A 17180-nucleotide genomic window follows, 5' to 3' on the forward strand; every position below is an offset into this window, starting at 1 on the left:
TAATTCTATCAGTCATGACTGGGTAGAAGTCCCAAGTAATTTGCAGTTGTATTTTTGGCGTTGCCTGCACTGAGGATTGATCCTTCAATCTCCAGATGAGTGTAACTCACAACTGAATTTTATCAAGTACCTTATCCACTATGCCACGAGTCCTGGACTTCCTGAGTTTGACAGAATACACCTGAAGAAGGTCGAGGGTTACATCGATGGAAATGTTGTGCAAATAACACTGAAGATGTGAACAGTAATCCAAATAATACGAATTAGGAAAAAAATTTGTTTGCATGAAACTACAATAACAAGTAAAACAAGAAAAATAAGACAAGAGAATGGAGCCATATGTCATGGAAGTTAAAAAACAGGTGAGAATAAAAACTGATGTATTCAAGAAAAAAGTTTTTAGTATAAGCTACAAATGGTTTTATGTCTTTTTTTGTTGTTATATATTATTGAATGAGGGGTCATTTTCATATAAAATCCATTTATTATTATGCATGTAAAATTCAGAAAAGCACTTTAAAATATGTCAACATTATGTGAATATATAAGTTTAATCAAAACAAAACGATAATCATATTTAACATCGTGTTTATCCAAAAATGAAAGCCGAATTTTAACTCAAAATGATTCTTCATTTGATAATATTTATTATTTCAAATATAAATTAATAAGATTAAACAAAAACAACATAAAATTTTTAGGACAAACTACAAATGTTAATTTATTTATTGCGGACTATTATCCTCATCTTTCTTAGTTGTTGTTTCACATAATGAATTCCGATTAAAAAATATATATGAAACTACAAATGGTTTTCTGTTGTTTTGTTTTTGTCATACATTATTAAAAAAAAAAAAAAATGAAGAATCATTTCTATTTAAAATCAATTTTGTATTATGCATATAAAATTGAGAAAAGCATGTTTGAAATGTGTCGATATTATGTGAATAAGCTGAATCAAAACAAAATGGCTATCTTATTGGCCTTGATGTTATGTTTAAAAACGAAATCCGAATTTTAAGATCACAGAATTTTTCCCATGTTCTTCTTTGCAATCTTTAAACATTACCATACATTTTTATACATATTTATAGCTTTCATACATAATAAATGGAACAGATAAAAGATCAGATTCCAGCTCTTCTATAAAATATATAAAAGAAAGTCGGACTTTGTATGTCACAGCTAATCTCGGACAACTTAAAAGATGCATTCAGAAATCTTAAATATTCTGAATCAACATGATTCTGGGCAAATTGAAGTAAAACAGATATCAATGTTAAAGTTTAAATGAGTGAACAACTTTTTTTCTTTTTTTTTTTTTTTTTTTACAAAGTGATCACCACTTATCAAGGCCCGGAAGCCACTCAGGGATAAGGGTTATTGCAAGTACATTACGTTAGTGTGGAGATTTGATGAAGTGTTTACTTAAGGGGGCGGTTCATTTTGTTAACATTGGACTTGAAGACATCCAAGTTGTAGTCCGGTGGGAAGCAGGCAGACGGAACAGAGTTCCACAGGCGTGCAGTTCTAAGAAAGAAGCTTTGTTCATGGAATCCGCGTTTTGATTTAGGCACAGATATAGAGGGGGGAAATTTTTCACAGTGGATTCAGCTAGACGGGTGTTTTTTGTGAAAGATTGGCGAAGGGAGACCAGAGATTGGAGTTCAGAAATTATGGGATGTCAAAAACTGGAATATTTACATTTTTTTAAACAGATTAATATTTATACATTTCAAAGACACCTGAGAGTTGAAAACATTAGAAAATATTTATAAAACCAGTTTCGGTACCCAAAGACTTTTTTTTCAATAACTGAAACATATATATTTCAGCCAATACTTGACCATCTTTAATAAATTATAAATTTTTTTATTGTCGATCGGAAACGGTAAATGCTGATGACAGACAACCATGTTGTTAAATAGAGACTATTAATGTCTATTTCAATGAAGATGGTTGGTATCAACTGAAATATTTGACTTTTGTTTCCTATATTAAAAAACAATCTATTGGTACCAAAAATTGGCTTTATAAATGTTTTCAACTCTAATATCTTTAGAAAGTAAAGTCCAAAGGAAGAATTCCCTACAGTTATGTTCTCCTTCTCACAATTCTCAGTATCAAACATGCACATCTGTCAGAACTTACTTTTGCCAAAGGGACACACACTCATTCTCTGACACACAGGCTTTTTTTTTTTTTGGAAAAACCAACTGCATCTCATTTGCATATTTCCCCCAACTCTCGTTACCTCATATGACCACCAGTCCATAAATAGCAAGAGCGGCCATTTTTTTAAATCCCTTTACTGAAACGGATGGCACATTGTATGAGGGCAGGTTTGTACTACTTTTAAATCACATGATTAACTATGAGAAAAAGAAAAAAAAAATGTCTATAATTTAGTGACGATGGTTGGGTATCGAAATATACGACTGAAATATTTGACATGTTTTATTTATAGAAAAAACTTTTTGTTTGCATTATTTTTATTTTAATTCATTTCTCCACCAGTTGTTAATTTAAAATTAAAACTTTTTTTTTTCTATTTGAACAATTTTAAACGCATAAGACTTAGTAAAAGTGAAAAATTATTGTATAATTTGAATTATTTGAACTTGTTCTCATCCTGAGTGCTACTCTCAAGATGAAAACAGTAATCTGAATAATCCAAATTATAAATCAAATGGAGTACAGTAACCAGAATTACTCCAAGAAATCTTTCTTTTGTTGCAACAGACCCAATGCTCAGGTGAGGACAAGTATGTTAGAAACATGAGTTTTATAGTCATAAAGCAAACTCCAGTATTCAGAGAGTATCAACTGTGCTTGTAATTTCATAGTCAACTGTGGTTTGTCACATTTACAACTTTGACAAAAGCATCTGGAGCTGCTGAATAGTCACAAATCACAAAAATATTCTTGAACTTTTGACTCACCAGAGTATTCATGTATTTATACATTTCTTATTAAAAAAAGAAAATAAAGATCAGGTGAGATCAACAATAAAAATGAGAAGATTCAATCAAACGTTCTAATAATCAAAGTTGTTCATCATAAAATTGCCAGATAATCGTTGGTAAGATCTAGAATTTGCGCCAAACTAGGAAGGTCTAAATTTTAGACAAAGTTAAAATTTGATCGCAGAACAAACAGCTGATTTTCATATTAATTAACATCCAAATTATGTTAAGCATGGTCATGCCTTGCTCATAAAAGAAATGAAATTATGTAAGAAAGAATACCAGAAAACAGATTAACATTATCATTTGAGCAGGATTCTTCATTCATTATGAAGCCTCAACTTGAAGATGTCTGGTGACAAAGTCATTAATAACAAAGAACATTTTTATATATATATATATATATATATATATATATATATATGTGCACAGATATGTGAATAAAATTATGTTGTACTTGTTTCTTTGTTACCAAAGATCTGAAAATTAATTAAATCACTTCCAAACGAACCAGAAAAGTTGTAATCTAGAAATAGTTTTTCGTTTAATAATACAGAAAAAATAAGGCTGGAAATAGAGGCGCATATGGCGGAGGGGCTGCCAATTCTTTTGATAGCATCCTCCTCATCCAATGCATCTTTTCAAATTAAGATATTTTTACCCTGAATAAGTGTAGATTTTATTTAAAAATACAAACACGTGCATTTCTCTTCTTATTGTTGGAGAGAAATTTGTTGCCTACTAGACAATTTCCTTAAGGATCTAAGGTCTCTCTCTCTACGTGGAGTTTGTCAGGACAGCCTGGCATGAGGATACTTTTCCCTACAAGTAAACCCTGAGTAAATATTCAAAATCACATAGAATTTGTGGCCCAAATAATATCTCCTTGATATGGCTAGCAAACACTGGTTTTTACAAGGAATGGTGCACCTTCTCCAAATGGTGTTACCTCAAGTAATAGCATGAAACAGGATACTCTAGCAGACTAGATGAATTCTTGTCCTGGAATCTAATACAATCAAGAGATCACAAGAAATGTAAACTCTAACATATTTAAACGATCAATTGGAAGAGGAAAATTATGTTCTCAACTTCTTTACTAACTCAGTGGTTGAGATGTAAAGGCAAAATTTGCTGGAATATTTGGATATCTATGTTTCTCATATAGAGATCAAGTGTAAGCTCCAGTGTTCTAGGGTAGTTAACACCCCTATAACCATGGACAATATGGATTCCTCTGGTTTATATAATGCCAGATATTTCCACCTTCAAACAGAGAGTACATTTGTAGTTTAACCGCACGCAATGAACCCCAGAACTCTTTCACCTTATAATTGTAACCCCTTAAACCGGACCACAACATGAGTGATGAAAGGGATTTCGAAAAAGGGCCCACAAGGATCTTTTAGATAAACGACCAACTTTTATTAAAAAAAAACTCATAGTTTTTCTACCTTCTTTGAAAATACAAAGATTGGCTGCACAACAGTTTTTCAATAAGACAAAAAACGACCTTGGAAAAGTTTCCTTTTTAAAAACTGCGAGTAGAAAAGAAAAATTTGATTACTGTGACCTTAAAAATCCTGTTAATAATCTCTATGACATTCTTTTGATAAAACAAGAAGGAAACAAAAAGTATATTAACCCTACGAAGGATTGAAACTGCATTCACTCTATTATGAGAATTCAGGACAACAACTTGAATGCTCAACTGGATTTTCGTTAGGAAAAGTGATTTCAATTTGTTTTTATTCCAAATTTTTCTGGACTCAAAATTCTTCACATGTTTTCTCAAGAGTTAAAATAAATTCTTAATTAACTGTTGTTCTCTGTAGAAAATTGAGGATTCTTTCTGTTAAGACCACATGCACGTGAGCTTTTTGTTGAAAATTTGTGAATATTTATTTTGTCTATCTTTTCTGTAAGCTTGCGGTTTTTCTGTTTATCTAAAAAGCAGACTTTTTTTTGTTTTTGAACTTCAATTTTTAGACCCACATTTGTCTTGTGATTCTATTTATTTTTCAAGGCAATTTGTTAAGATGATGCATCTACAGCAAACTCAGACGTTAGAGTTGCAGAAACAAAATATGGAAAGACAAAATATGGAAAAACAAAATATGGAAAGACAGAAAAAAAAAATGATGAAAGACAACTGCAGCTGATGAAAAAAAAAGCAGAGTAAAATGCAGAGGGAGTTAAATAAACACAGAGAAATGGAAAGAAAACTAAGAGAAGAAGAAAGAGAAGAAGAAAGAAAGGAATTCAATGAAAAAAATACTAGAAATACAGACACGGGCAGAGGAATAATTGGAACTGCTAACTAAATTAATAGCAAATAATGACAGTAACGAGTTAAACCAGAATTTTTTTTCCCAAACTGTGATTTGGTCAGCATTAGAAACATTTCACTACGTTCCTGAAGAGAATTTGACATTTGAAACCTATTTTTGCAGATTTGGTGACGTATTCAGGATAGATTGTAAGTCATGAAGCGAGCAGATGAAGGTTCGTCTTATTAGAAAAATTGGGAACTGCAGAACATAACTCCATGGACTACATCATCTCAAAACCGACACGCGAATTGTCCTTCGACAAGGTGGTGAAATATTTGATGGAATTATACTGTCCAAAAACAAGCTTATTTCATAAAAGATGGAAATGTATCAACCTGACCCACAAAGAAAACCAAGATTACACATTTGCTTCAGTCATAAATACACAATGTGACGACCGGACTGTTCTCATTGACGGCCAACAACTTTAAGGTCCTGATTTTCATTCAAGACTTACTGTCAACCAAGGACACTGAACTTAGATGCCAGGCACTAAACAGATTGGAAAGGGAGCCAAATATAACCCTTCAACAATTGGTAGAGGAATGTCAAAGAATCATCTCGGAGAAGCAAGACTCCAAAAATATAGAAGAGGCAGGAGTAGCACACATTAAAAAGGTATGAAGTAACAAAAAATCTCCAAATAGTCAAGCGAAAGCTAAACATAACTTTCTGGAAAAATCTCAAAAGAAGCCGGATTTGCCCGTTACCCATGCAAAGATGTGGAGAAGTTTACTGGCAGAACGATTGTCCATACCAGTTCTGGAAATGTGATCTGTGCAAACACAAAAAGCCTCACATTGCAAGCCAAAGGGACCCTGTAGTAGCTACATAAAAGCAATGAGGTCTCAAGCGGAGGACAAAAATGTATGGAAGTACGTTACGGTAAAAAACAGTACAAGGATGTTAGACTTCAATTTGATAGTGGTTCAGATTTGTCCATTATAAACCACTATAGTTGGTGCAAAATTGGAGAAAGAATAAGATTTGAAGGTGAAGTTACTACAAACGTAATGTTGAAAGCAAAAACATTGAATCTCAAGATGTTTGTATTAAAAAAACACTAATAACCTTTTTGGTACGAACTAGATCCAAAATTTTGAACACTGGGACTCGTTCATGAGCGTTTTTTTTAAAAAAGTGGATAATCTTACAGCCAAACTGTTCCCCAAATGTTTTTTTAGATAAACTAGGCCACTATACAAAAATGAAGGCGAAGTTCAAATTACAAGATAATGTCACCTCAGTCTTCAAAAATAAATGGAGTGTACCATTTGCCTCCATGCAAAAGACTGACGAAGAACTGGACAAACTTGTCAAAACAGGAATATCCCATTGAAGAAGAAAGCTCTGAATTTTTGTGTATTTCCACTCACAAAAGACTTTTTAAATTCAATAGGCTAGCTTTTGGAATCAAAGTCGCACCAGATAAATGATGTGATGTCGAGTGGTCTTGATTTTTCCATTGGATACTTGGATGGTATTCTAATGAAAAGTGAAACTATAGAGCAACATAGAAAACAGGTATTTGAAAGGATAAATGAGTACAGCTTCACACTTAGATGCTAAATGTGAATTTTTCCGTGACAAAATAAAGTACTTAGAGCAGATAAAAAACAAAAACTGTAGACAATCTGATCCAGAAAGATCCATAGCAATAAAAAAAAAGATATACCTGAGCCACACAATATAACAATATTGCAAAATTTTTAGGCTTAGCAAACTACTACCAATCCTTTATTTCTAATATGCACACATTGTACACACCTTTAAATGAACTACTGAGGAAGGACAAGGTTTGGAACTGGACCACAGAATGCAAGATGGCATTCAAAAAGCTGAAAGAGGCGCTCACATCAGAACTATTCCTGATTCACTACAATCCAGATTTAGACATTATCATTGCAAGTGACACAAGCGCATATGGAATTAACACATGTATCCTAAAATGCTGGACAAATCTACACAACCTATTGCACATGCATCAAGAACCCTACTATTTGCGGAAAGGAATTATTCTCAGATAGAACTGTTCCGTCTGCTTGCTTCCCACCTGACTACAACTTGGATGTCTTCAAGTCCAATGTTAACAAATTCCTAATGAACCGCCCCCTTAAGTAAACACTTCATCAAATCTCCACACTAACGTAATGTACTTGCAATAACCCTTATCCCTGAGTGGCTTCCGGGCCTTGATAAGTGGTGACCACTGTGTAAAAAAAAAAAAATACAAAAAGAATCCTTAAGTATCATTTATTTGGTAACAAGATTCCGATACTTGCATGGACAAAACTACAAACATATCACACGCCGCTGATCTTTGATTTAAAGAAAGGATTGCCTACAAATATGGCAAACAAGCTTCAAAGATGAAGAACAATCCTATTGAATTACGACTTTGATATGGAGTTTCTTCAATAAAGAAAGTTAGGAAACGTAGACAGCCTATCCCGGTTAATACCACAATGATCAGAGAGATTATAGTTCGATTCTGTTTAACACTGAAGTAACTCCCTGTTACCCTGGACGAATAAAAAAAGCCGAAAGTAATGACTTTATGAGAGAAACCTTATAAAAAAAAAAGAAAAGAAAAGAAAAACTGCAAATTGATGAACAAGTAGCAGAGGTTTTCTCAACATACTGCCAGGTATTATTATATCAGGAGACAGTAGTTGTTCCAGTGACGCTTCAAAAGAAAATCTTTTCACATAGGACACCCGGGTACCACCAGAATGAAAAGTTAAATGCGTTTATAAGTGTATTAGAGAAACATGGATGAGGATACTGAAGAAAAGGTGAAAGCATGCAGAGGATGTGCACTAGCTGCTAAAGCTCCATCAATTCAATTTAGCCCATAGCCCAAAGTGGACTACCCATGGTCACGGATACACATAGACTTATGTGGAACTACTTGATGACAGTACTGCCTCATAGTAGTGGACAATTTCTTCAAGTGGCTAGAGGTCTTTAGGTGAAAAAGCCAGACTACTGACTTCACTATAAAAACTCTTCCGGAGTTATTTGTACGCTTCAGTAATTGACTGCTTAGTGTCAGATAATGGCACTCAGTTTACATCCAGAAACTTTAAAGAGTTCATGGCGGACTTCCAAGTGGACCACATAACTCCCATATACCACCCCAGGTCAAACGGACAGGTTGAAAGATTCGGACACCTTGTAGAGGGCTTTGAAAAAAGCAAAGGACACTCCATCTGAAAAAGCTTTGCAACAATTTCTTCAGGTGTACCGGATAACTCCGAACGAGAATACACCATCCCAGATGTCTCTGGCGGAAGTGATGTTTGCTAGAAAATACAACCAGTCTTTGAAAAACCTGCAAAGACAACTGTTCCCACGAAGAAATACATGTCGGGAGAAAAAATATTCTTCCATAGGCGCACGGATAATAAGACTTTCTGGAAGCAGAATGATCAAAAACGGGATCGGCCATATGGTCAACATGGTGGAAGGACCACATGTCATGCGTAAGAAACACTTGAACCAGATACACAAACACACTTCAGACGAGTCAAGTGAAATTCTGCAAGAAGAGATGTTAAACTTACTGTATGGCGCGTTTGACCCAGAACCCCCTCAAACAAGTACCGAAATATGTCGTTCTGGCAGAAAAAGGAAACTAACAGATCCCTTGGAGGTCAACCTGAGAAAGAAAAACTACAGGAAATAAATCTTCGGAGAGGGTGTTCTAGGGTATTTAACACCCCTATATCCATGGACAATATGGATTCATCTGGCTTATGTAATGCCAAACATTTCTACCTTCATGCAGAGAGTACACTCATAGTTTAACTGCTTGCAGTGAACCTTAGGACTCTTTCATCTTATAATTGTGACCCCTTAAACTGGACCACAACATCCAGGAGGGGGGGGGGCTTGTTTTCTGAGAACTTCAACGGGAGTAAAATAAAGCAAAAATAAAAGCAGACTCAGCTGACAACATACATCTGTCATTTCTATTGCATCAGGGACTCATTCTTCTTTTGATGATAGCAATTACTTAACCCCTCCTCCCGCAATAAAAATCAACTGTTCGTACCTTCTCAATGGGTCCAAACTATGTAAAACATCCATTCTAACACAAGGTCATTCAATATGTCACTTATGATTCAAAATATAAAAAAATAAAATATCACTTGATAAACATCAAGAATTAAAATGAAAGACTGAATGGAATAAGAATACTTACCAACATATCTTTTTGGGTTCCTTTAGAAGAAAGGCAATCTTCAGTTCGTTCAAGGTCATACTGAATACATTCATACTTCCGGCAGACTGACCTGAAGATAATAGCAAAAACAAAATGAATGAAAAAATTAAATAAAGTAAAATAAAAGCAAAGAAAATATTTCAAGTGATGGGAGAAAACATAGAGGATTTTAAAAATGTAATCATAACAAATTGAAGAATTGATTACAGAATGAACAGTTTGCACAAAATAAAATATTTGAGGAGATATTCATTCGAATCCAACAACAACAGCAGGAGGTAATGATTGCTAAGTAGCTAACAACATGGGTCTGCCAAATTTGAATCCAGTTTGCGCCACAGAAATATTTTCACTTAGGAATGTTGGAGACCTTTATGTGGTCCCTATCATAATTACCCAAAGTCTTTCTTGAAAGAATTCTAACTAGAAAGATATCATGGAAACGAATGCCAACAATAATCATCTGATTCATACAAAATGAATGAACGATGCACATCATCAACAATTATTTTTGTCAAATGAGTGAAAAAATGATACAGACGAAAATCTGTTCTTTCAAATTACAGTTTGAAACACCATTGAGATTTTCAACTATGATCCACACAATGAGGTTACTTTTTCTTTATATTTCAAACATTATAAAGACATAAAAAAAACTGCAAAAACTGAACTGATTTCAGAAAGGTTTGCTCAACACATCAGCAAGCTAAAATTTAGTGATGTGATACAATTGTTGAACTTATTTAGTCCAAAAACACCTCTCTTCCACAAGAAGTGGAAGTTTTTGAACCTTACAAGAAAGGATGAGAACTATATGACTTTTGCAAGCATAGTAAATAAGCACTGTGATGACTGCAGGTTATTGAGTGCTGATGAGTGCTTTGTATGTCTCATTTTTGTGCAAAAATTGGTATCGAACATAGATTCTGAAAGTAAGAGTCTATGATGAGATGGGAAAAAAGCTAGACCTAACACTCCAAATAAATAACCAAAATTTTTATTTTTACTCCAGTAAATAACCAAAAACTGCTAACAATTTATTAGCATGCATCAGGATTTGAAGGATATTGAACATCAGGAAAGTCTGCAACATGAAAAAAATGATTTCATCAAAAGAATTTGATCATAAAAAAAAAAAAAAAAAAAAAAAAAAAAAAAAGAAATGTAGTCTGCCCTCTAAATCATGCTTCAGTTGTGGATGGATACACTGGTACAGAGATTGCCTGTATAAGACTAAGAAATGCTTCAAATGTAACTATGCTTGGCATAAAAATATGCATTGCAGAACAAAAAAATTAAAACAAGTTGGTGTAAGTTCAGAGTTCAAACTAATTAAAAAACAAAAATATAAAAAAATCTTTATGAATGTATTTATTATAGAATGAAAATGTCATGTTCCAAAACTCATATAAACAAGAAATTTTTCATAGAGAAAACCATTTCTAGCGATTTTAATAGTAAAGTGTAACCATTATATATATATGTATTTTGATTTCGAGATTACAAATTGAATTGTCTCCCTCAACTTAAATATAGTAGATTAAGTAAAAAAATTATACCAAAAAAAAAAAAAGAAAAAAAAAAAAAGTAAACTACTTGATCAATTTACTTGGTTTCTCGAACATGACATGACATATGATTATGTTTTTTTAATTATTTTTTTTTTTAAATCAGTTCAAACCTGGATTTGCACTAGAAATCATCAAATGTGATGAAATGAAAAATGTTAGAAATAGAAACATAAAAATGTAGTCAGGACTGATTTATCGATTATTAATCTTTGTAGAAAAATATTGCAACACCAAATTTACTGAAGACAAACAAAATTGTGAAAAGCATAACCAAAGAGCAAATCAAATTCAAAAGCGAACTGAAAGAAAAATGCAAAAATTAAAATTATTCGTAATGAATAACTCTAGAAATTTACTAAGCACACATGGAATGGAGAAATTTGACTTGTAGAATTTACCTATGAATTCTTTTTACCAGAATGTAAAAATTAAGGCTTCTGCAGATAATTTTTTTTTAAATTTAAGAATTGTACACAAGTTTTTTTTTCAGTATACTTGGTAGATGCAATAAAGTGATTGTGAAATTTGAGTTGAAACTAGGTCTAGAGCCAACTTTCAAAAAGAAATGAAATGTTCTATTCGTACAAGAAAAAAAAAAGTTGACTGAGAGAGGCTTAAAAAAATGGAAGTGCTATCTAGAGTCGAGTATAGTGAATTCACTTTACTGATAGTATATGTAAAGAAAAAAAAGAAAAAGAAAAAGAGAAAAAAGAAAAAGAAAAAAAAGAAAAAAGAAAAAAAGAAAAAGAAAAAAAGAAAAAGAAAAAAAAGAAAAAAGAAAAAAAGAAAAAAAAGAAAAAAGAAAAAGAAAAGAAAAAAGAAAAAGAAAAAAAAAGAAAAAGAAAAAAGAAAAGAAAAAAGGAAAAAAAGAAAAAGGAAAAAAAGAAAAAAAAAGAGAAAAAAAAAAGAGTGATTTGTTGATATTTTTACAAAAGTATAAAAAAGTGGCAAGTGGTACTTCCAAAAAGAAAGTTATACCGGATTGTCTACAAGTGTATAGAATTGATCCTTAAGAATAACCTTCCATCTTGTATGTTCCCAACAGAAATTATACTTGCAAAAAATATCAAGACAATTTTTGGCAATCTGTTACTGAATCATCAAAAACCAAAATGAAATATTAAATGTCAAAAACGAACTTTTGCAAATCAGAGAAAAGTTGTTTTTTGTTTTTTTTTTTTAGATGTTTGAAAATAAGTCATTCAGGTAAATTGGGATTATACATAGAAGAATTAGGAATATGTTCTATGTGCTGAAAAGATCAAAATTTACCCATAAGAGATATCCGAATCAAATCAGGAAAAGATATTCCAATACTGTAGAGGACAACAGTACAGAACAATTAATTGAAGTCATATTTGATACGATCAAGTCATCAGTTCCAAAAGTAATTTCTCAAATGTGAATCTTGAAAAAGAAAAATACCAACTTCATGGAAGTTAATCCCAAGAGAAAAAGATATTGACCACTAACGGAATATAAGCTTAAGGGGGGGGGGGTTATGAAACATGCTGATATATTTATTTCAGAAATTAATGGAATTAATTTAAGATAATAAATACAGTTACATCTAAAACATTGCCACCAGCAATTACTGGCAGTTATGGGCCCAGAATCATGATGTATACTTCTATAACATACTTTTTTTTAATTCACTTTTTGGTCGTTATACCACTGCATAAAGCCATAACAATATTATAAATATCAACATATTCACCTTAAAGAATCCGCAAAAGCCAAATATTCCTTCAGTTGGTCAGCATATTGCTCCTCTTCTTCCAAAATAGAATCAACAGAATTTGCAAACCTATAAAACAATTATTCATTGGAATTAGATTTTAATTTTTTACATCTTCTGCCTATATAAGAATTCATGAGATGAAGTATACTTTTAAATTTTATATGAATTATATTTGGGTGTTTGAAATTTCATTAACTTTAAAACAAATGTTCACAGAATAACAATAATAAAAAAAGAAAATACATTTTGAAAAATTATGGTTAAATTCTAAAAGCAGATTTACATAAATTTTTATAGGCACATTATTTTTTTTAATGACACCAAATAAATTTTTATACGCCCATTTGTTTTTTAATGACACCAAATACATTTTTATAAGCCCTTTGTTTTTTAATGACATCAAATAAATTTTTATAAACCCATTTGTTTTTTTGACACCAAATAAATTTTTATATGCCTATTTGTTTTTTTAATGACACCAAATACATTTTTATAAACCCATTTGTTTTTTAATGACATCAAATAAATTTTTATAAACCCATTTGTTTTTTTGACACCAAATAAATTTTTATATGCCTATTTGTTTTTTTAATGACACCAAATACATTTTTATAAACCCATTTGTTTTTTAATGACATCAAATAAATTTTTATAAACCCATTTGTTTTTTTGACACCAAATAAATTTTTATACGCCCATTTGTTTTTTAATGACACCAAATACATTTTTATAAACCCATTTGTTTTTTAATGACATCAAATAAATTTTTATAAACCCATTTGTTTTTTTGACACCAAATAAATTTTTATATGCCTATTTGTTTTTTTAATGACACCAAATACATTTTTATAAACCCATTTGTTTTTTGACACCAAATAAATTTTTATATGCACATTTTGTTTACATCTACTTCATTAAATAGTGTTGGGACAGTACTTTTCATCTTTATCTATCTACTACTATATAAAAGGAACTATGTGTGTGTGTGTGAATAAGTGTTTCTTATGGACTCAAACACAGTTGAGCTGATTATTTAAAAAATTTCACATAAAAAGGTACTTGATGTGTCTGGGCTTGTTCTTATGCAAGTTTTGCATTTGAATACCCTCGATAAGTATCATAAACCCGAAAAAATCCGATTAAAGAAGGAAGTCCGACTTTGACCAAAGTTAACACTTTTATACAGCCTAATATCACAAATGCATTTGACAAGTTATATCACTGCATAAACAAAATGGCCAAACCTATAAAATCAACTGTATATGGGCACATCAAAATCAATGTTTCTTTTTAGGTTTTTTGAATCATGATACATGACTTTTGTGCATTTAAATTTAATTCAAGTCATTATGTAAAATAATTTAATAAAATCAAGAGTTGGTTCTATGATAAGATAGGCATGTGTGAAATGAATCTTTTTGTTTAGAGCACAATTGAACTATGGTACTTAACTTTTGAATTTGAAAATTTTATTCAAGCCATTATATAAAAATAATTTTATAAAATTAATAGATTTTCTACAGTTCAATATAGACTACAATGTATTGGGGACTAAGTCACTGTGGAGAGGCACGTGAAGCTTCCTCCCGATATATTGCATTGGGTCCTTAATTGGAGAAGGCAATCAACCAATTTGATTGAAAAAAAGAGCAATTTCAATGCAAATAAAAGTATAGGAAAGAGGAACATTTGTTGATCCTCATTAATTCCTGGACGTCAGGTCTCTGTGCTAATATAGCTTTATGGCTAGTACAAAGAAAAATATTTGTGAAATTTCAAGGAAATGAAAATATTTTACTATTTGCATGAGAGAGTAAGTAACTATGATGACTGTATTTAGGTAAAGTTTTTATAAGCAGAAACCATTAGAAAGTACATTTTTAAATAAAAATAATTTGCTTTAAATTAATACACTTTATGGTCATATGCTTTGTTGTAGATGATTAAAAAAAAACAAAAAAAAAACTTAATTTTAAAAAAATATTCATGTATTTTTTTTATTTTATAAAGTTATGTTCATTTCTTTAAATTTATAATAAACAAATCCAGTCAAAACAAAATCCTTCAAACTTTACATGAGATTTGAACATGGGTTAATGGTTAGTCTAACTTGAGTATTGCTGCAATGTTGAATTTTTCGGACGAGATATGAATGTTTGTTTTGATTAATCGGACAATTATTCTCATCTTGGATGTCATTAGTACAACATTTCAATCGTTGAAACCTACGATCTTCCTCTATCTATATAAAAGCCAAGTACGTCCAAGGATGGAATAATGTTGCCATATCTGGGCAGGAGCTGCTAAAAACAGCCTATCCTGCCTTGACAGAGTACAAAATAGACTTTGTGGCTTAGTGGGGGATGCCCTTTTCTCTACCCTGCAACCTCTCTCCCACAGAAGAGATGTTGCGAGCCTATCCTTGTTTTATCGTTATTTCCATGGCAGGTGCTCGTCTGAACTCCAATCTCTGGTCCCCCCTAGCCAATCTTTCACGAAAAACACCCGTCTAGCTGAATCCACTGTGAAAAATTTCCCCCACTCTTTATCTGTGCCTAAATCAAAACGTGGATTCCATGAACAAAGCTTCTTTCTTAGAATTGCATACCTGTGGAACTATTCCGTCTGCCTGCTTCCCACCTGACTACAACTTGGATGTCTTCAAGTCCAACATTAACAAATTCCTAATGAACCGCCCCCTTAAGTAAACACTTCATCAAATCTCCACACTAACGTAATGTACTTGCAATAACCCTTATCCCTGAGTGGCTTCCGGGCCTTGATAAGTGGTGATCACTGTGAAAAAAAAAAAAAAAAGGTGTGAAATTCATGTTTTTTCTCAACTAAGAAAAAGAGGCATTAGCTCTGCATTGCATGAATTTGGACTGTAGGTTTGAAAGCGTTTCCGTAAACCATAAAAAAAGTCCAATCATCGGGGGTCACTAAGATATTTTTAAGATTTTCCTATAATTTCAACCGAATATCTATGCTAGTTGTCAATATTAGTGAAAAAAAAATGTTTTATGAAACAGCGGACAGACATACGTGTGTGTGTGTGTGTGTGCGTGTGTGTGTGTGTGTTTTTTAAAAACAAAATGCAAGGGAGACAACTCTAAGGGAAGAAGGTTGAGTAAAACTACTGCCTTAGTGATATGTACTCTGCCTATTCATTTTTTTGTCAACGAATCACATGTTTTCAGTTGTGTATGAACAGACTGACTTTAAATACAACATAACTTTTTACAAGTCTAAAAATAGATTAAACAATGTTGGAATGTCTTAAATATTTATAATCTTTTGAAAATTTTTCTGTCATTTAAGAGAAGAACTTGAGTGACTCTTGGCCTTGATAAGTGGTGACCTAACAATAACAAAAAAATCTTCTATCAAAAGATTCAGAGGATTTCAACATGTTGACAATATTGAAGAGTTATTCCTCTCTTTCATGGTGAATCACAGGCATTAAGATAAAAACTAGAACTTTTATTCTAAAAAATTTACGAAATAAAAAAGAAAAAAATTGAAATAGATACTCACACATCCATGTAATGTCCTGAACCCTTAAGTCCTTCAGCCATTTCTTTTTCCAAAACACTCCATTCAGCATAAACTCTTGCATAATTAGCATGGATTTTGTGGATGCCATACAATCGATCAGCCAATTTCTGAAACAAGAAAGAAAGAAATTAACAGTACAGTCATTCAAAAACTCAAAACGCATTTATTAGAGATAATTTTGCAGATATTTGCACTAAACTATAAAACTGTTAGTTGTATCAAATCTCTTTCTCTCATATATATATATATATATATATATATATATATATAACTCACTGTGTCGAAAATAAAGAGTTCTACTGGGGAACTTAGTAAATGTGCCAAAGTACGGGGACACTAAAATAAATTTATTAACGTTTAAAAAACGATTAAAATATTAGCACAACGAGGGAGCCCCCCCCCCCCCCAAAAAAAACAAAAAACAAAACAAAACCGGGAGAAAAAATTCAAAGTTCCCCAAAGAGAAACAATGCGTTGGATGCTTCCTTTTGCCGGCACAAAGAAGGTTAACGCACCGCAATAGAGACAGACTCCAAAATCTTTAAATGGTTTTTGGAGTCCGCTCTATGTAGCACCTGGAACCAATCTATTTTATATCTATCGGCACAGCACGGGTTGTCAACCAAATGCTGGCCAATAGCAGAGTCCAAGGCTGCAGAAGGAGGGAGACCACCAGACCCCATCCTCCCTTGTCTGATCTTCGATGGAACATGCTGGTTTATATAAGTTAAAAGGTGCAAGGATGTTCACCCAACATAACCAGCATCGCACTGGCATTTAAAT

The 17180-nt window shown here is 32.3% G+C and overlaps 1 protein-coding gene across 1 annotated transcript in view; it reads right to left on the minus strand.

Annotated features, from left to right (window-relative positions):
• LOC145284922 (sorting nexin-4-like) overlaps positions 1-17180 on the minus strand; it is a 56598-nt gene that overhangs the window by 11808 nt on the left and 27610 nt on the right. Inside the window, exons 9-11 of the mRNA XM_080134016.1 lie at positions 16377-16504; positions 12816-12905; positions 9507-9597 (exon numbers count right to left, since the gene is read on the minus strand). Coding sequence (XP_079990142.1) covers positions 9507-9597; positions 12816-12905; positions 16377-16504 — 309 coding nt within the window. The remainder of the gene's footprint in view (positions 1-9506; positions 9598-12815; positions 12906-16376; positions 16505-17180) is intronic.

This window comes from Euprymna scolopes, chromosome 9 (genome assembly GCF_053919585.1).
Source record: "Euprymna scolopes isolate OS-2025 chromosome 9, ASM5391958v1, whole genome shotgun sequence".
Classification (NCBI taxonomy): Eukaryota; Metazoa; Mollusca; class Cephalopoda; order Sepiida; family Sepiolidae; genus Euprymna; species Euprymna scolopes.